General features: G+C 36.6%; 1 protein-coding gene across 8 annotated transcripts in view; it reads right to left on the minus strand.

Moving 5' to 3' along the window:
* Positions 1 to 21,122, minus strand: part of LOC105254170 (sn1-specific diacylglycerol lipase alpha) — a 79,706-nt gene that overhangs the window by 3,263 nt on the left and 55,321 nt on the right. For 4 of the 8 annotated variants that reach the window (XM_025413451.1, XM_011262681.3, XM_025413450.1 and 1 more), the window contains 11 exons: positions 20,841 to 20,942; positions 19,732 to 19,918; positions 19,408 to 19,492; positions 17,179 to 17,507; positions 16,317 to 16,518; positions 15,760 to 15,948; positions 14,081 to 14,371; positions 13,722 to 13,951; positions 12,681 to 12,704; positions 10,567 to 10,699; positions 1,576 to 1,940 (listed from right to left, as the gene is read on the minus strand). In XM_025413451.1, coding sequence (XP_025269236.1) covers positions 1,576 to 1,940; positions 10,567 to 10,699; positions 12,681 to 12,704; positions 13,722 to 13,951; positions 14,081 to 14,371; positions 15,760 to 15,948; positions 16,317 to 16,518; positions 17,179 to 17,507; positions 19,408 to 19,492; positions 19,732 to 19,918; positions 20,841 to 20,942 — 2,137 coding nt within the window. Of the gene's footprint in view, positions 1 to 1,575; positions 1,941 to 4,896; positions 5,109 to 10,566; positions 10,700 to 12,680; positions 12,705 to 13,721; positions 13,952 to 14,080; positions 14,372 to 15,759; positions 15,949 to 16,316; positions 16,519 to 17,178; positions 17,508 to 19,407; positions 19,493 to 19,731; positions 19,919 to 20,840; positions 20,943 to 21,122 lie in introns of all 8 variants that reach the window. The other 4 variants (XM_011262684.3, XM_011262683.3, XM_025413453.1 and 1 more) reach the window with 3 other exon arrangements.

Below are 21,122 nucleotides of genomic sequence, written 5' to 3' on the forward strand. Positions count from 1 at the left end.
GAAGAAGAAATGAGTGAATATACAGGGTGTCCCATTTTAACTTGGACAGTAAAATATCTCAAAAACTAAGCCCAGCAAACAAAAATGTTTCGGACAAAAGTTGTATGGTTTCGAGGGGAACATAAGATGGTACCATTGATTTGACCTTGAAGAGTTATTTGAAGGTCACATGAGGGTCATCTTCAATTTCTTAAATGGAACCTACATTTTCTCTTTACATATTCTTGTAGCTTATCTCGAGAGCTTTCCAAAACACTATAATTAAGTACCTTTTTGTTAAGTACTTTTTGAGTTATAAGGCTTGAAATCATTTCTTAATTTTACATAAACCATAAAATATCTAGTAAAATATTCATTTTTCGATTATCTTACCTTAATACTTTTATGTACAAAATAATGAGAGAAATCCATTGGTGTAAAGAAAAAACATACAGTTGTTTTTAAGAAAAAATATGGAATTGTTAATTGCAAATTATATATTTTTTCTTAGAAGCAACTATGTGTTTTCTTTACACCAATTGATTCCTCTCATTATTTTGTACATAAAAGTATTAAGGTAAGATAATCGAAAAATGAATATTTTACAAGATATTTTATGGTTTATGTAAAATTAAGAAATGATTTCAAGCCTTATAACTCAAGAAGTATTTAACGTAAAGATACTTAATTATAGTGTTTTGGAAAGCTCTCAAGATAAGCTACAAGAATATGTAATGAGAAAATGTAGGTACCATTTAAGAAATTGAAGGTGACCTTCACGTAATCTTCAAATAAAACCAATCTTCAAAGTCAAACCAATAGTACCATCTTATGTCCCCCTCGAAACCATACAACTTTTGTCAGAAACATTTTTGTTTGCTGGGCTTAGTTTTTGAGATATTTTACTGTCCAAGTTAAAATGGGACATCCTCTACAAGTGCAAGGATATTGTACTCTTGCAAGGATCCAAGACAACGCGAACGTCTGAAAGACACCCTCGCGCTTGAAGCGTTTTTTCAGACTTGCGCGTCGTTTGGGGCACTTCCTGCGCGACCGTGATCATTATCTTAATGACAATTGTAGTGCGATGTAATTACATGAGGTGCACGATGAAGAAGATTGAGAGCTAAGCGAGAGAAGCGAGAGAAGCGAGAGAGCGTGAAATGAATTGCTAGATCTGAGCGTGAAGCGGGTGCGATCAACTCGTCCTCTCTGATCAATGATGCCTACGATTCGATGATCCCCCATCTACTCATCCATATTTCTTACCGACATCTGGCTACACTTTTTCAGATTAAAAATCTACTTAATAAGTACAGTGGCGTCGATAATCATCATCAAGAGTTTGACACACACATCGTCACCTCGCTGCTATCAGTCTCCTCCTCTTCGATTCGCTCGCCCATCTCGTTTCGACCCTTTAATCCTTCGCGATCCGGGAAACGGATCCAAAGAGGTTGAAGAATCTTCGTTCAAAACGGGAAGGGTTTACAGAGAGATTCTAATCTAAATATTGATGTTATTGTCACTGACTCTGACTCTCGATATTCGCTGCTTTCAGACCGCGAAGGAAGCTAAGTGTTTCATCGTCCTTACGATTTGCCATCCTCCGGCCTAGGCGTGTTGAGCAGCTCGCTGGCGAGGCTGATGTACTCCCAGGGGATGCCCCGCGAGTCCACGCTGAGTTCGCGGCCAGCCTGAGGTAGATCCGTGGGGCTTTGCAGCGACGTGAAGCTCGTCTCCAGGCAGAGCCGATGCGGCGGCGTGCCAGCCAGCACGTGACACCTGCTCGGGCTGGACGGCGACAGCAGGGCCCGCATCTCCTGCTCCTGCTCCTGCACTTCCAGCTCCTGGACGTCGATCGTCTGGTGCTCGCGCGCCGCCTCCGACGACGCCTCCGTCGAGGACGCGTGTCCTGATGCTAATCGCTGCGGCTTGGCCGGGCCCAGGGTCGTGACAACCTGACATGACGAGCGAGCCGCGACACGGTTTATTTTCAGGGTGTCCGATAATTGGTCGCACACCCGAAGTATGAAGGTAGATTGGCGCGAATTAGGAAAAAAAGTTCTCTACCGTTTTGCGATCTTCGCAATAATTAACGAGAAATTCATTAAAAAAGATCGGCCAATTCGCGTATGTAGAAGTGGTATGTTAAAAATTATCGGACACTCTGTATAGTCGTGTGCTTGCAGGATGTGTGCAAAACTATAGGTACAAAAGCTCGTTCGCAGATCGAGGACCTTTTTCCCCCTCGGCAAGCAATTTTCAATTTTCTGTCTTGAATAAATAAATATCGCAAAAATTCCATTTAGATCGAAATCGCCTCGCGAGCGAGTCCGTGCCATTTTAATTCTCCACAGTTGGGCATCTTTCTCTAAATAAATGTCAATATTGTATTCAAAGTTCTTTCTTGAAATCGAATAACGAGGCAGGGTTTATTTTCCATTTATTGATTCGCAAAAAACGATTTATTTTCGAGATTGTCTGTGCAAATTATTTACATTGCCCGCATAGAAATTTAATTGCGATGCTTTAATAGGATTCTCCTCGTCGCAATTTCAAGTTTGTACTTATAATTTGACATCCTGCATGAATCCTTGCTCATTTCGAACCGTCCTGTTCTAATTTAAAAAAAAAAATCGAATCCTATCTGACGTCTCTTTTTGTTTTGTAGAAAAAATAACGACTCTGTAGAGAAGTTGTGTATTGAACATTAATAGCGAGATTCCCTTCCGAGTTATGAGCTGAAGCGATATTGCTGCGAGATTTCCGCATATTTTGGCCGCATCGGAAACGACCGATGTCCGCATCTCGACCGCAAACCGACCGTGAACAGGCAATTTGGAGGAATATTTAACGCGGTTAATTGAAAGCGCGGATGAAGCCGGAAACGGAAAATGCAACAGAATACATTTATTCGTCGCTTGAAATTTTATTAATTTTTCCTCGTAAAATTTTCGAAAGGGAAAGAGATTCTTTCCTTTTTTTTCTATTCTTTGTACGAAAAAAAAAGCAAAGATGGATCGAAAAATTTCGCCTGTTAATTTTTGTCAGACTCGATGATGAGAATGATCCTAATTCCACTCTCATAACAATGGGATTAATCTCTCAGTCTCATGACAATAGAATTAGTCTTCTAATCTTGCTCGCCAAGTCGCTTTTTCTTTGCCAGTCAATATTTAAAAGATCGCTATTCAGTCTATGAATCAATTTTGAACTCGAAAGGGTCGATGCTGTTAATAAATTCTTAATAAGAATAATTTTTGAATCTTATTTTTGAACTTTGAATCACCCTAATTCCATTCTCATGGCAATGGGATTAATCTTCCAGTCTCATGACAATAGAATTAGTCTTCTCGCGTCTTCTCTAATCTTGCTCGCGAAGTCGCCTTTTCTTTGCCAGCCAATGTTTAAAGAGTCGTTATTCAGTCTACGAATCAACTTTGAACTCGAAAGGGTTGATGCTCTTAATAAATTCTTAATAAGAATAATTTTTGAACCTTGAATAACCCTAATTCCACTCTCATGACAATGGGATTAATTTCCCAGTCTCATGACAATAGAATTAGTCCTACGAATCAAATTTGAACTCGAAAGGCTTGAAGCTTTTAATAAATTCTTAATAAGAATAATTTTTGAATCTTATTTTTGAACCTTGAATCATCCTAATTCCACTCTCATGACAATGGGATTAATCTCCCAGTCTCATGACAATAGAATTAGTCTTCTAATCTTACTCGCCAAGTCGCTTTTTCTTTGCCAGTCAATATTTAAAGGATCGCTATTCAGCCTATGAATCAACTTTGAACTCGAAAGGGTTGATGCTCTTAATAAATTCTTAATAAAAATAATTTTTGAATCTTATTTTTGAACCTTGAATCACCTTAATTCCATTCTCATGACAATGGAATTAATCTTCCAGTCTCATGACAATAGAATTAGTCTTCTAATCTTGCTCGCCAAGTCGCCTTTTCTTTATCAGTCAATATTTAAAGGATCGCTATTCAGCCTACGAATCAAATTTGAACTCGAAAGGGTTGATGCTCTTAATAAATTCTTAATAAGAATAATTTTTGAACCTTGAATCACCCTAATTCCACCCTCATGACAATGGGATTAATCTCCCAGTCTCATGACAACAGAATTAGTCCTCTAATCTTGCTCGCCAAGTCGCCTTTTCTTTACCAGCCAATGTCTAAAGAGTCGCTATTCAGCCTACGAATCAACTTTGGACTCGAAAGGGTTGATACTCGAATTCTTAAGGATGATTTTTGATTTTACAATATATATGTTAAAGCTTCTTATGCGAGACAAATATAACATGACATAATGTAATAAAAGTGCTCTTTTTATTTAATTTTAATAATTTAATCTATTATTTCTTGATCAACTTTTCTTGATATATTGCCTCTTTTGATCCATATATATTGCCTCTTTTGATCATATATTATTCGATGCTCTTTTCTCTGTAGCTAATAAAAAAAAAGACTCGACACCTGTTGGACCAGGTGTACTAGTTGCATGCAGACCAGAAGACTCTCGCCAATTCTAGGATCAATCGACTCTAGTCGAATGCAGAATGCACAATGAAGACGATATGATCAATCAGTGTGTGATGCGCATGCATTTACGTGTATGCGTGCGTATATATGTATGTATATGTCTACATGATGCTGGACGATCAACATTGCGTCAGGAAGTGTTTACCCCTTTACTGGAACGCGAGATTGAATCGAACCAACTGTACCAATTGTACCAATTGTAACTCAATGAAAACATCTCTGGAAATTCCTGGCGAGCGACAATTCGACGAAATCAAACCGTAGCGCGGATCTCACGTCATCGGCCGCAAAAAGGATTCCCGAGAGGATCCGATCATCGGCGAGGGAACCACGTCAATCATCTCCCTCCAAGTACCTTGTGCGCGAGACACGGGCGTCCGGTGTACCCTGACGATGCTGGAGCACCACGACGTGTGCGGGGTGATGATGATGATCGAGGGGGGGCCGCGTCTCGTCTCTGAGCTCGATCGCCGTCGTGTCTATCACCGCGATGCAGGGTCCAGCAGCATCCCCAGCCCTCGTCGTCGCCCCCGCTTCCGCGCAGCCCCGATCTCTGCACGTCAGCACCTGATCCACACCGCAACCATCCACAGTTCTAGTCTAGGTCTAGTCTGACCTGGTCGGGTGAATTTTCGCGATGGATTCCTCGAGAGATTCGCGAAAAAGGGGTTCTCTCTTTTTCCCCAAGTTTCTATCAAACTCCCGAAAATATTCCAACGGTTGGATATCCATTCGATCATCAGTCTAGCGTTGATTAACCGTCAGTTGATTAACTGTCGGTTGCCTATCGCGTCGATTTAATCAACGGAATTTCTCTTCTGGGGCGGAACAACCATTTACTGCTCGTTAATCGAATCCGGGAGCGATTACAATCGAGGTTTATATTAACTTCCCTCTCGCGTTCATCAAGATCAAGATAATAACGTGCATGCAAAATTGAGCGAGTGAGTAAACACATCGTTGTTGCAGCGTTCGCGCGATTTAATCGCGCAACTAACTTGGCTTTAGAATTCAGCTTCTCGATCCTATTTGACGCTAAATTGCGGCCGCTCACGAGCTCTCGCTTCAAGATCGTATCTGACTTTCCCGACTCATGGGAGAATTCTATTTTAAATTCAATTTGCACAATTTCGAAAATTTCGCTAAAATCAATATCCATTTCTTTACGACACTTTCCCTATCGAATATGCATTACTCCCATTCAACCGAGGTCGAAAATGATCCAGCAAACCCAGCAATAATTTCCCACTCAACAATATAACTGTTACATATTATACAGTGCCTACCAAAAGTTCCGGGACGGTCGAATATTTCATAAACTATGCACTTTAGAAAGAAATGTTTCAGACAAAAGTTGTATGGCTTGAAGGGAGCCACAAGATGGTGTCATTGGTTTGACCTTGAAAAGTCGATTGAAGATCACGTGAAGATCACCTTTAATTTTTTAAATGGAACCACCTATTTTTTATTACATATTCGTATAGCTTATCTCGAGAGCTTTCCAAAACACTATAATAAAGTATTTCTTCATTGAGTACTTTTCGAGTTATGAGGCTTGAAATAATTTTTTAATTTTATATAAACCATAAAATGTCTAGTAAAATATTCATTTTTCGATTATCTTAATATTTTTATGTACAAAATAATAAGAGGAATCAAATGGTGTAAAGAAAAAACATAGTTGTTTTTAAGAAAAAATATGTAATTTGCAATTAACAATTACATATTTTTTTGTAAAAACAACTATACATTTTCTTTACACCAATTGATTCTTCTCATTATTTTGTACATAAAAGTATTAAGGTGAGATAATCGAAAAATGAATATTTTACTAGATATTTTACGGTTTATGTAAAATTAAGAAATGATTTCAAGCCTCATAACTCGAAAAGTACTTAATGAAAACTAACTTAATTGTAGTGTTTTGGAAAGCTCTCGACGTGGGCTACCAGAATATTCAATAAAAAATACATGGTTTCATTTAAAAAATTGAAAGTGATCTTCACGTGATCTTTAAACGACTTTTCAAGGTCACCAATGACACCATCTTATGGCCCCCTTCAAGCCATACAACTTTTATCTGAAACATTTCTTTCTAAAGTGCATAGTTTATGAAATATTCGACCGTCCCGACAACTTTCGATAAGCATTGTATAATATGTAACAGTTATATTGTTGAGTGAGAAATTACAACTAACAATTATATAAATGTTATATAACAGCTATATAATTGTCTGCTGGGAATCCAGTCGAGTCCTCATGTCATTTCCCGTTAAATAAATGAGATTATGATTCAGTGTCGACAGAGCAGATCAAAGAGAGACAGAGAAAAGTATACTCGTAGCATAATCACACACTAATAAAAAATAAATACATCGCAGAGCAGCGAAAATATAAATATAACAAACATGTGACGCAACTTAAATCAATATATAAATAAATTATAGTACGCGAGCACACAGTCATCAATAATTCAGCAGCTGGCGATACGTTTGGGAACGAGGGTATTTGAAGTAGGAGAGAAAAATGACGTGCCATCTGTTTTGGCAAATTAATACGTACATTTTTCATCCGCAAATAGGAGAAAAGCGAGGCGCGAGTTAATTCCATTCCTCCAACGCGACTCATTAAATTATTTTTATCAAATTTATTATCCATATATATGTTACATATATATGTTTTATGTTATATATATGTTATATATATGTTATATATATTTATGAAATATATGTTTCATATAAGATTTTTTATTTTATTCATTCCCAAGCGTCTCGCGCGCTGGAAATGAACAAGCGATAAATGAACACAACGTCGTTTCAACGTGGCAGAAAATAATATATTGACCAAAGTAGCGTACATCGCAAATCATATATACGTACACATGTAAATATATGTATGGAACAACCAAGTTTTGTTACAGAAATCGCGTGCACTCACAAAACGACCAGCGCGATACTCGGACCTTCTGGCCCGGATCTCTCGCGCAACGGGCGGCGTCGTAGAAAAATATATCGATCCGCGAATTCTCGTCGTCGTTTAGCGCTAATTGCGTGCGTTATATTATTATCCTGATTCCTGGAATCGGATAAAAAAAATCTCGAATATCTCTAGATCCATAATCGATTATATGAGCCGCTTTTAGCGCCAAACGCGAGACTCGTGGATCGTCAAATTGTTTTTTTACAGAGTAGATTCATCTCTCGGAAATTATCTATCGCGTTAATCGTATAATATTATATTATATAATATATATAATTATATATATTATATATAAATATTATATATAATATATAATATATAATTATATATTATTATATATATAAATATAATATATAATTATATATTATATATAATTAAATATAATATATAATTATATATTATATAATAAATAAAATATAATATATTATATAATATAATATTATATTGTGTCAATCAAGTCCCATACAGCACCATTGTTGTTACATTGTAGCAATATTGCCGCAATATTGCTGCAATATAACAATAATGGTCTGTGTTATATGGGATGTTCAGCTTCATTTTTGTGCTTGTATTTTTAGACTTTTGTATTTTTAATCGTTTTGTGTGCAATGAAGAAGAAGAGAGTGAGAGAGAGAGAGAGAGCGGAGAAAAATGCAAATTGATCTCGTATGAAACTAAATAGAATAATATGTATCTTTTGTTTCTTAATGAATGACTCAATAGTGACTAATCAACGCATATAAAAAATTAAAGTTGCAAAAATATATCCCAACATTGGGATATGTTTCTAAAAAATTGCTAGGAATAAAAATTTCTTCTAATAATACGTTACAATTACACTATAATTGATTGTAATTAGATTTATCAATTAAATAATTCTTACTACTTAAATCGACAATTTGCCTATGTACTGTAATAATTTTGCTCACAATGGATCCCAGCAAACACCAAATAATATTTATACAGGTTGTCTCAAAACTCATAATGAATTTTTTCAAAACAGATTCCTGGGATCATCTGAAGATTTTTCTTCAATGAAAATGTCGCACTAATAATTTTCGAATCATAAGTGATTATAAAGGAAATAAGGGCTTTTTCGTAAACTAAGCTTTGTAGAAATAAAATATTAACAAAACCACATTCTCCGATTAATTTTAAATAGAGTTTACTTTACTTGAGTTTTAATTTAAGTCTTAATTACAAAGATATATGATGACAAAAATCAGGTACATGCAAAAAATGATGGCCTTCATCGACATTTTCGCTGAGGAAAAATCGTTTCCAAACGATCCCAGGAATCTGTCTTTGGAAGAAATTCATTATGACTTTTGAGACACCCTGTATAACGTGTAACAGTTATATTGTCGAGTGGGAAATTCCAACTAACAATTATATAACTGTTACTTGATGTTTGCTGGGATACTAATAAAATGGCTAATAATAAATAAATATAAATATGTAAAAAATAAAGTGCACATTTCTTTCGATGAAAGAAAACAAGCTCGTTGAAGAATTGATTTGTGCTTTTCTCGCAATTGAATCGTTATTACTCGTGCCATTTACAACGATTTTCACGTAAAATTAACGTTTTACGTAACGACAAGAGCAAGAACGAACGAACTTGTAATGATGCTCGCGTGCAAACAAATGGCGAATTCGCGTGCCACGTTGCTGGCTGGCCACTATTCGGCACAGAACAATAAGTTCATGCAGTTTATTACGAGGGCATGCACGTCAGTCGTGTGTTACTCTACTTAGGCGATAATGTAAGAGGTAAGTACGAGAATGCTCGGTGAATTCGTCGCGTTGTGCGAGGTCCTGGATGAGCGATATCGTAGACACAACCAAGGTGTGAACCTGGTACCAAAGCAAGAGCAATCGCGAGAGCGAGGAGGAAGAAATAAAAAAAAAAAGAAAAAATTTCTCCTCATATCTGGAGTATTTGACTAACAATGGGACAATTTTATTTAATATAAATATTTATTTAATTTAAATTTATTTAAATTTTATTTATTTAATTTAAATTTATTTAAATTAAATAAATTTATATTAATATTTATATTAAATAAAATTTATTGATTGAATTTAAATAAATTTAAATTCAATAAATAAATTAAATTTTTTTTAATATAAATATTTATTTATATTAATAAATATTATTAAATATTTATAAATATTTATTTATTTTAATTTCGAAGATTAAAAAAAAAGAATAACAGTTACTTCGCCACTTCGCGACTACCTTGCAATGATCGTCCTCGTTTCCTAAGTTTTTATACACCGTCATTCGATCCAATAATAAACTATATACAGTTTCTCGGAAGCACATGGTACGCGATTGAACTCAGGACTGACGGAAGTAAACGATTGCATTCTAAATAATTACGCTAATGAGATACCACATCGTAGCGACAAGCTATTCACAGCGAATCTACAGCTACGAGTCTACGCTAATTCGTACGCGACACGCAAGCGTCAAATAAATAATCATACATACACACAGAGGTACCTCGATGCGTTACCAATCACAATCAGAACAAGTAAGCTCTACGATTACAATCTAACTGGCGCAAATCCGACGTTCAATTCTACCGAGTTCCTAGTCGAAGAAGACGCTTGAAGTTACCGAGGGATCGGTAGTCCCTTAATACACATTTGCAAAATTACGGAATTAATTTCACCGACGAGATTCTCTCCGCACTTAATATTTAATCATCAGATCGATCGAGAGAATCCGTCGTTAAAATTGAGAAAATCGCGATGAAGAAGCTGCGAGGGAGACCGCAGCTCGTCAACGCATCTCCGGCAACGTCTCCCTGCGCTCGTGCACTTCTACATCGACGACGATCGACGTGTTCGGCCGATCGAGGCCGTTAACGGCCTGCTGGTTCCTGGTTATCCGATCTCCCTGCACCTCGTGGGGGACGTCGGGCCCGTCGGTGGTCTCCTCCAGGGGCTCGTAATGACCCGGCTTCACCGACGGGGTACGGCTCAGCGGTGCCTGCGACCGTCTCGCTTGCTGCCGCGCGATCGCGTCCTGGCTTACCTTGTTCAGGGCGCGCAGCATGTTGTCCGGCATGTGGTCCTGAATCATCACCGGGCTGATCAGCACCTCGTCGAAGTCGCACGGACCGGCCCACAGCGCCTGGTACACCGGTTCGCGTTTCCTCAACATTTTCCTGGAATTCAACGAGTCCAACATCAGTAATTCTCTCATCTGTAATTTTTCCTCGCGGATCAATCCTCGAGATTATCATTCCTTTCCATTTTTTTATCAACTCTTGTCCAGCGGATAAAAATAGGAACGATCAATATTTTATGTATCTTTTGCTCGCTACAGAAAAAAATTGTCTTAATGTTTCCAAGACGATCACATACAGTGCCTACCAAAAGTTCCGGATAGGGCGAATATTTTATAAACTATACACTATAGAAAGAAATGTTTCAGACAAAAGTTGTATGGCTGGATGGAGGCCATAAGATGGTGTCATTGGTTTGACCTTGAAAAGTCGTTCGAAGGTCACGTGAGGATCACCTTCAATTTTTTAAATAGAACCACCTATTTTTTATTACATATTCATGTAGCTTATCTCGAAAGCTTTCCAAAATACTATAATAAAGTATTTCTTTATTGAGTACTTTTCGAGTTATGAGGTTTGAAATAATTTCTTAATTTTACATAAACCATAAAATATCTAGTAAAATATTATTTTTTCGATTATCTTACTTTAATACTTTTATGCACAAAATAATGAGAGGAATCAATTGGTGTAAAGAAAACGTATAGTTGTTTTAAAAAAAATGTAATTGTTAATTGCAAATTACACATTTTTTTCTTCGAAACAATTATGTGTTTTCTTTACATCAATTGATTTCTTTCATTATTTTGTACATAAAAGTATTAAGGTGAGGTAATCGAAAAATGAATATTTTACAAGATATTTTATGGTTTATGTAAAATTAAGAAATGATTTCAAGCCTCATATCTCGAAAAGTACTCAATGAAGAAATACTTTATTATAGTGTTTTGGAAAGCTCTCGAGATAAGCTACACGAATATGTAATAAAAAATAGGTAATTCCATTTAAAAAATTGAAGGTAACCATCACGTGACCTTCAAACGATTCTCCAAGGTCAAACCAATGACACCATCTTATAGTCCTCTTCAAGCCATGTAACTTTTGTCTGAAACATTTCTTTCTAAAGTGCATAGTTTATGAAATATTCGACCGTCCCAGAACTTTTGGTAGGCATTGTATATCGTTTGGATTATCCTCAGGTATTTGTATAAATTTCGAGGATCATTAATGTTGCAAAAAAATACATCATCTCTGTGCAATAATTATTTAAACCTTTCGCAATTATTTAAAAATGCTGTTTAAATGCCTGCAATAAAAATCTTGGCGTTTAAATCAATCAGAGTACTTGATAAATGTATCTTGAATTTCATTATCGTTTAATACAACAAGGATTTTATTATTTATGATAAAAAACGAGGCATCACACATGCACGTATGCCAACTTTTATTTCCTACGAGAGACCATCTACGAGGTAAAAGCATGCATCGCCCAGTTCGTGAGGACTATAATCGAAGGATCATAAGTCAGAAAACTATTTCGATGGGTCACGATGGACATACTAGAACTATAAAAAAATTACCGAATCATTTCCCTGGCACACGGTACACATCACCGGTGTAAAGTACTCTATTCATGCATATATATCATGTGTCCCGAGAAAGATGTGCATAATTTCAGTCTCGGAAAGAGAAGGGAATCCCTTTTCCTCGGCGTGGATTTGCATTGTAAATTAAATCGCGAACGAAATCTCCAGCTTAATCTCCTGAATTTTTCTGAAAAAGATTGATACATTTGCATTTTACAGTATATTAAAGTTTCTCATTTTTTTTTGTGCGATACTAGAATCGAACCATTATTTTTCATTGCGATAAACAAAATCCCGATACGTCGACTTGCACATTTTTCTCGAGGTGCTTGAGAACCGCTTCAACTGTCTAGCATCGAAAGAGAGGAGGTAACATCCTACGCAATAAATATACGGGATATAGGCCCAAGAGACGCATGCGCGGGCATGTCTTCAAGATGCAACAACCCAGAAGTAGTAGCCCTGAAAATGTACAAACTATCTGATGGACATACCTCCAACTCGTCTCATACTTCTGCCTAAAAAGAAATACAGGCGCGATTAACTTTTCCAGTTTTTTTTTTACCAGCTGGATGGCGCAAAATCGGTTCATTTCGCGATGTAAAACAGAAATAATTTAGCGCGAATATTTTTCAATCAAGCGATATATATAAGGAATTAATCAACGAGTAGTTTAAACCAGAAAAAAAACAGTTCACTTGTAATAAAATGTATTAAATATACAGGGTGTTTCAGACTATCAGTACCACCTATTTAAAAATTAGAGAAGTGATTATTTCAAAAAAGTAAAAACATTTTCTTTATAAATCGGATGCGCTCTATCGAATGATGATATTTTCAAATTCTGGTTCCGGCCAGAAATAGGCGATTCAGACCGGAAGTGCATTAAAAAAAAACATACAGTTATTTCTAAGAAAAAATATGTAATTCTTAATTGCAAATTACATATTTTTTCTTAGAAACAACTATTTGTTTTCTTTACACCAATTGATTCCTCTCATTATTTTGTACATAAAAGTTTAATTAAGGTAAGATAATCAAAAAATGAATATTTTACAAGATATTTTATGGTTTATGTAAAATTAAGAAATAATTTCAAGCCTCATAACTCGAAAAGTACTTGATGAAAAAATAATTTATTATAATGTTTTGAAAAGCTCTCGAGATAAGCTACAAAAATATCCAATGAAAAATAGGGGGTTCCATTTAAAAAAGTGCACTTCCGGTCTGAATCACCTATTTCCGGCCGGAACCAAAAGTTGAAAATATCACCATTCGATAGAGCGCACTCGATTTATAAAGAAAATGTTTTTACTTTTTTGAAATAATCACTTCTCTAATTTTTAAATAGGTGATACTGATGGTCTGAAACACCCTGTATAAAACGTCATGTATAATCTTTATTGTATGCGAGGTGAATTGTTAGAATCTAATTTTAGATAGCAAGTGACAATTTGAGGAAAAACTCGCAATATATCCCGTTTCAGGTAGACGAAGAGAGACGCGAATCAGATGATCGAGTTGAGTCAACTCACTCGCCCTTGTTCGGATGGTGTCGCACCACGTGTATGATCCTTCCCGGCGGGTACAGGGGCCTGTGCAGGGTCAGGGCGATGCTGGAATCGCTGGGCACGACGGTCTGAGCGCGCGCCCGATCCTTGTCCCGCTGGTATTCGCTGATGCAACCGCCGGCCTCGAGATTTGCCGCCGACGTGGGCGTCGAGCCGCAGCCGCAGCACATCACCGAGCACGCAATCGTCTTCCACTGTGGAATAACACGCTCGAATAAACCGAATCTAGACCATCGATTCTCTAGAACCGCGCAATCAATGGGACGCGATGATTCAAATCAGAGAGAGAGAGAGAGAGAGAGAGGGAAAATCAAACTGCGTACTTTTGGATCGACGCTCCTTTTTATAGCGTTGATGAGATCCGCTCTCAAACTCTCCATCTGCCGGAGTCCGATCCTCGGGACGACGTCCTTGCCCACCACGACGGACGTGATGAATTCCTGGCTGTACTGCTGGGCAGGCATGCTCAGCAATCCACCGGGTGGCCCGAACGAGAAGCACGCCAGGTCCGGGTAGTCCTGCTTCAGCAGGATCGCGAGGATCGCCGCTGTACCGGCGCCCAACGAGTGTCCCACCAGGGTCAGTCCGAACTGATGCGTGCCCCTGGAAGGGTCCTGGCGAAATTCAATCGACAAAAATTCCCTTCATTATTTCCTGCAACTTTTATCTTCAGAAAAGTATAACTGAACAACTAAATGTCAAATTTGCCTTTTAAAAAATATACAAGGTGTCCCATTTTAACTTGGACAGTAAAATATCTCAAAAACTAAGCCCAGCAAACAAAATTGTTTCAGACAAAAGTTGTATAGTTTCGAGGGAGACATAAGATGGTACCAATTGGAGGAATCAATTGGTGTAAAGAAAATATACAGTTGTTTTTAAGAAAAAATATGGAATTGTTAATTACAAATTACATATTTTTTCTTAGAAATAACTATGTGTTTTCTTTACACAATTGATTCCTCTCATTATTTTGTGCATAAAAGTATTAAGGTAAGATAATCGAAAAATGAATATTTTACTAGATATTTTATGGTTTATGTAAAATTAAGAAATGATTTCAAACCTTATAACTCAAAAAGTACTTAACGAAAAGGTACTTAATTATAGTGTTTTGGAAAGCTCTCGAGATAAGCTACAAGAATATGTAATGAGAAAATGTAGGTTCCATTTAAAAAATTGAAGATGACCTTCATGTGACCTTCAAATAACTCTTCAAGGTCAAACCAATGGTACCATCTTATGTTCCCCTCGAAACCATACAACTTTTGTCTGAAACACTTTTGTTTGCTGGGCTTAGTTTTTGAGATATTTTACTATCCCAGTTAAAATGAGACACCCTGTAGACAGATAAAAAAGATACGTCAAACTTGGGTGCAATTTTCCAGAAATATATTCATAGATCCTCGCACATTGTTTTCGATTCTTTCGATTAAACAAGTGTTTAGAGTCCTGTCCATTTTTTCGCTTCAACCTCGGTGAGACGGAAAAATCCCAGAGGGATTCTATCACGGTAAAGCGAATTCAACATACACGCGCGGTTGAATATATTGTCTATTCATACGGTACATAAGCTTTATGTATGGCGCGGAAGGACGAGCTGAAAAATTTAACTGTCCCGAAACGAAATACGACACGTTAAACCCGCTATAAAAAGGTTACTGGCGCATTTCGCCGACGAACGGGAGTCTGCGGATGGCCTAGATGATGATTTCTTCTTGATACATATTCAGCAGGGGTCGATGAGGCGGTGATTTATTTTTTTATCGTGTCAAAAGAAGGCGGAGAAGCGCTATAATATTAAACGCCAAGGCTCTCCTCACATTTTTCTGGTCTAGAATTTTTTAAATAAAACGCACCAGCTCGTTATTAAAAATTACTGGCGATTATTATGAGGATTATTATGAAGATAGCGAGCGCAGCGTGACGTGATAATTATTCCGGAACTGTCGTTTGCTCCGATAACGAGCGACAAGGCGCGGCACATTTGCACACGATATACCTTGGCGCGGGCACGCGCGATGATGTCCTCTTCCTGTAACTTCTTTCGTATGTATTCGGCGGCCTGCACCATCCCCTTGTGTCCGAACCAGTCCTCCCTCGGTGGAGACAAAGGCAGCACCTCGCCTTCGGCGTTCAGGTCCGTCAGCACGTCCTTCATGCTTATGGTCCCACGTATACTGACTACAATCTGCGGTCAAACACAGGGAGAGAATTGAAATTAATCCATAAAGTCATCTACAAAGATGACGCGAACATCACATTAAAAATAATTCTGGAGAAGAATACAAGATTCGGGTGAGGAATAATAATTAGCAATATTGATGCAAGGACACAGGAGACTGGAATTCATTAATTCGCTCTTCCGCTGTTAAGGGAGATAACGAGATTATTTCTAAACGCAATCAACACCTTAATGGTAGACTCCATCGCAGCTTAGTCCAAACGTGGATAAAGTAGACTCGACTTGTTTACTTAAAAGAGGCAGTTTCGCGGATGATCATCGCTGAATGGTGATTAATGAATGATACACGAGATAAGAGCCCGGGGGGCACGAACCTTTCTCTTGGTATAATCGAGCGCGACGAAGAATGGCGTCTCGCCGACGTCGACGTGGAAGGTCGCGTAGATGACCTCGATCTCCCCCAGGTTGAGCATCATCCTGCTCAGGGCGGCGTAATTGCACCGGCAGCAATTGTCCTCGATGATCGTCGCCTCGACCTCGTGACGGGCGCCGCACGGGAAGCAGCAGCACTGCAATCTACGGGGCAGAGGATAAACAGGATGATGAAACAAAGGCGATCAGGCTGACCTGTTTACGGGGGTGATGGAAAAGATCAGCTTACACAAGCGCCAGATGACATCCTGACGGGAATATTAATGTTACATGATAGAAAATATGTACTTTAGATTAAATAATCTCCCTGCCTCCTCATTACACTCGTTTCCAAGTTACAAAGTTACCCCTCGCTATTATTCACTCCTCAAAACGTTGACTCGCAACTTTAATATCCTCAACTTCCCTACCTCGTCGCGTCTTGCTCGCACTTTCTCGCCAGATTTCGTAGCCAAGTTTTCTTATATGTTTGCGTTACAAGTATGCAAGGAGTTTAATGAATGTACAGTGTTCAGTTTCACAGGATAATTGAGGATAGAGCTCCTTTTGTTTCAAATAATATGAAATGTACAAGTGTGAGAAATTTACGTTTTAATGCAAATAAAATCTTCCCTGAGGTAAGATTTCTCGGCACGAAATATTGGTAACGATAAATAGATACTTTAATTATAGATTCACAAATTAATTATTTATTTAAATATTATTTTCTCAAAATTGGGGCGAGTTTTCCGAAAGCAAGTCTTGGCCATTGCAGTTCAATTATAGTGCCAATGTATGTGGCACGATATCTCGAAAAAGATTCACCTGGTGCACAGCTGGCAGAACTCGGTGGAGGAACCGACGAGGAACATGGGCCAGCCGTAGGCGGCGAGAGCAAAATGCATGTAATGGATGGCCAACTGAAAGTGGCCCAGATCGCCGTCCTCGGTCAGAGACAGGAACTTGGTGCGCGGCGTGACTGGCACTCCCGACAGGAACTCGTACGTATCGTTCTTGCGCTGCTTGACTATCAGCTCGCGCTCGACTTTCTGGAACTTCCTCAGGAGCACCAGACCGGCCACCACGTCCGAGGGCACCACGTCCAGGTCGCGGAAGAAGTCGCTCAGCAGCCGGGCGATGTCAGCGAACGAGTTCTATGAGCAATTGGACATAGTTTTGAGTCTTTACAAGATTTCTTTCTCTGCACTGAGAACAAAATCTGGTTGCATTAATTAGAATTCTGGTAGATTCAACCAGTATGTCTGTTGAAAAATGGATGGACCAGAATTCTTGTAGCTATTACCAGATAAATCTGATTAATTCTGATTTCTTCCTGTTAAATTTATCAAATTTTCTGGTTAATAATACTAAACTCACCAGCATCAAGTCGTCTAACATTTTTTTCATTTAATCTCAAAAGTCTGTTTAATATTCTGAATTCCAACAAGATTATTGGATAAATTCAATTCAGATTATTGAATAAATTATTTTAAGTTCAGTTTGTTAGAAATTAAATGATAAACACACTGAGAAAAAAATCTGGTTACATTAATTAGAATTCTGGTAGATTCAACCAATATGTCTGTTGGAAAATGGATGGACCAGAATTCTTGTAGGAATTACCAGATAAATCTGATTAATTTCTTCCTGTTAAATTTATCAAATTTTCTGATTAATAATACTAAACTCGCCAGCATCAAGTAGTCTAAAATTTTTTCCATCTAATCTCAAAAGTCTGTTTAATATTCTGAATTTCAACAAGATTATTGGATAAATTCAATCCAGATTATTGAATAAATTATTTTAAGTTTAGTTTGTTAGAAATTAAACTGATAACACACTGAGAAAAAAATCTGGTTATATTAATTAGAATTCTGGTAGATTCAATCCAGTATGTCTGTTGGAAAATGGACGAATCAGAATTCTTGTTTAGAAATTATCAGATAAATCTGATTAATTTCTTCCTGTTAAATTTACCAAATTTTCTGGTTAATAATATTAAACTCGCCAGCATCAAGTCGTCTAAAATTTTTCCCATCTAATCTCAAAAATCTGTTTAATATTCTGAATTCCAACAAGATTATTGGATAAATTCAATCCAGATTATTGAATAAATTATTTTAAGTTCAGTTTGTTAGAAATTAAACTGCACTGAGAAAAAATCTGCTTGCATTGATTAGAATTCTGGTAGATTCAACCCAGTATATCTGTTGGAAAATGGACGAATCAGAATTCTTGTTTAGGAATTACCAGATAAATCTGATTGATTTCTTGCTGTTAAATTTATCAAATTTTCTGGTTAATAATACTAAACTCGCCAGCATCAAGTCTAAAATTTTTTCCATTTAATCTCAAAAGTCTGTTTAATATTCTGAATTCCAACAAGATTATTGGATAAATTCAATCCAGATTATTGAATAAATTATTTTAAGTTCAGTTTGTTAGAAATTAAACTGATAAACAGTAATGCAAGAAGAGGATGCAGCTCAAACGCACACAATCAGAGAGCTAGCGTCCTCTTTCTGGCATTACTGCTCGTAAGAAAAAAAAATATATACTATATAATTATATATAATATAAAATAATTATATAATATAAATAATATAATTATATAATATAATTATATAATATAAATAAATATATATTATATAATTATATATAAATATATAAGAAAAAAAAATATATACTTTGGATTTAATGTTAATACTAGTTTTTTATATACATTTCATGACAAATATTGAATACGAGTTAAGTTAAGAAGTAAGCAAAGAAATTAATGTAACAAGAAATTTTATAGATCTAACCAGAAAATAATCAAATCCTTATAGTAAAATCTATTAAACGTTCTAGTTATAAAAAATCGAGTCTTATCATGATAACTAGAAATTCTTGTTTGATTTAACCAAAATACCTTCAATCATATACGTCTTGTTGATACAATCAAACGATTTTTCTCAATGTGTTCTACATAAAAAAAGGATTATTCTTCTAGGAATTTAATCTAAAGTAGATTAATTGTCCAAGTCGTAGTTTATCTCTTGACAATTCACTCACTCGATTGCGATCGGAGTTGCCCATGCAACAGAACAGCAGTCTGCACCTATTGTCCCAGCTATCCTGGTAGGCGCGTATAACTTTTCTGCAACAACGCAAACCATGTGTGCATTTTAGATAGACGTTTCTGCTCGTCGAGGAACCAGAACATAATGTAACTTATATAGTTATTTAATGTTTGCTGGGTCGCGTCTCCTCAAGAACATATAAGAGGGGAAATCATCATCCTTTTTTAATAAAATTAAATTAAAAAAATATTATATTCATTAAATAATAAAATGCAAGGACGAAATGTCCGATATATCGTGCACAAGAGGGACTCACCGTTGTCGCCAATTTCGATTTCTGCTGCCGCTGCGCTTGTAATGCAGCCTGGCCCCCCTTGATTCCGCCTCCCTCATGCTTCGCTGATACTTTTTCATCTTCACCCAGGACCTGCCGGCGGCGTCGTACGTGCACCAAATAGTCACCATCATCAACGCCAGCAGGCACCAGTTCGATATCACCAAACCTAGTCGGTTTGCAAATTCAGTTCGTTCGGGTTCTCCATTTTTTTTTTTTTTTTCGATATAATTGACTGACAGTCGGAAACTAAATTTTTGTGGATTCAAATTTTTTGTGAAACATCGAACGGTCAAAAATTTTTTCGCCGAAGGCAACTGTTACCAAAGGAAGATTCTTCTCTGCATTTTTAATAATTTCATTTTCAAATTAATTGGCATTTTTCATGTTTATATCCCTACCATTTCTATTGTGATATGATTCCAAAGTTTATTTCCACGAGCAAAAGTCTGATACATAAGAATTACATATACAGGCTGTATCATAAGTCATCTCTGGAAAATTAATTGAGTAAATCGAAAATAAGGAATTCAGTTTGAGTCCTCTTAAATAGTTGTCTTAAAAAAATTGATGACTTATACATCTTTTGTGATTCTAATTTAACAATCTATTTGTTACTTAATCAATATTATTATTCTTATTTTTAATCAATTTATTATTATTATTATTATTAAAATAATTTATTATTATTATTATTATTAAAATAATTATTATTATTAAAGTAATTATTTATTATTATTATTAAAATAATTACAACTTTTAATTCAAACAAAAATAATAACCCAAATAAATTTTCTGATTATTCGATTGTAACTATTGAAAGAAGACTCAAACATAATTTCATTTTTTATTTTCGATTTATTTTGTCCTCCAAAAATGGGGCATGACTTATAACATGTCCTGTACATCTTACAAATTTATTTAATTAATTATTATCTATTTAATTAATTTACCTAGATTTAATTTTATTTATATACATGTGATATGGATATATCTCACTTGATTTTACAATAATACTATTTTCTACCTGACAGACACAGTTAAACAAATTTCTAAATTTTGAACTTGTGTCTCTGGAATTCAAAACTCACCCAACATAACGTCTTTCGCTTGGTCCACTCGACAGGTTTGATAATAACGCGCTAACCAAGTAACACCTGCGCACAGCCATCCGGTCTCCACGAGCACCAAGACTGGAAACAAATCCCCAGGTAAATAATTCCGAGTCATAATCGTATTTCTCTTCAACTTCCCAAGCGAAATAACATTTTTAATTAATCGTTAAGCAGGGCGCAGCTCTTCGAGAGCCGATAAAAAAAAGTTAAACGAGAGATTATGCGCGAAAAAAAGCCATCTCTCTCTCTCGAGGAATT

The sequence above is a fragment of the Camponotus floridanus genome, unplaced genomic scaffold, assembly GCF_003227725.1.
Source record: "Camponotus floridanus strain SB8 unplaced genomic scaffold, Cflo_v7.5 scaffold67, whole genome shotgun sequence".
In the NCBI taxonomy this organism is placed as follows: Eukaryota; Metazoa; Arthropoda; class Insecta; order Hymenoptera; family Formicidae; genus Camponotus; species Camponotus floridanus.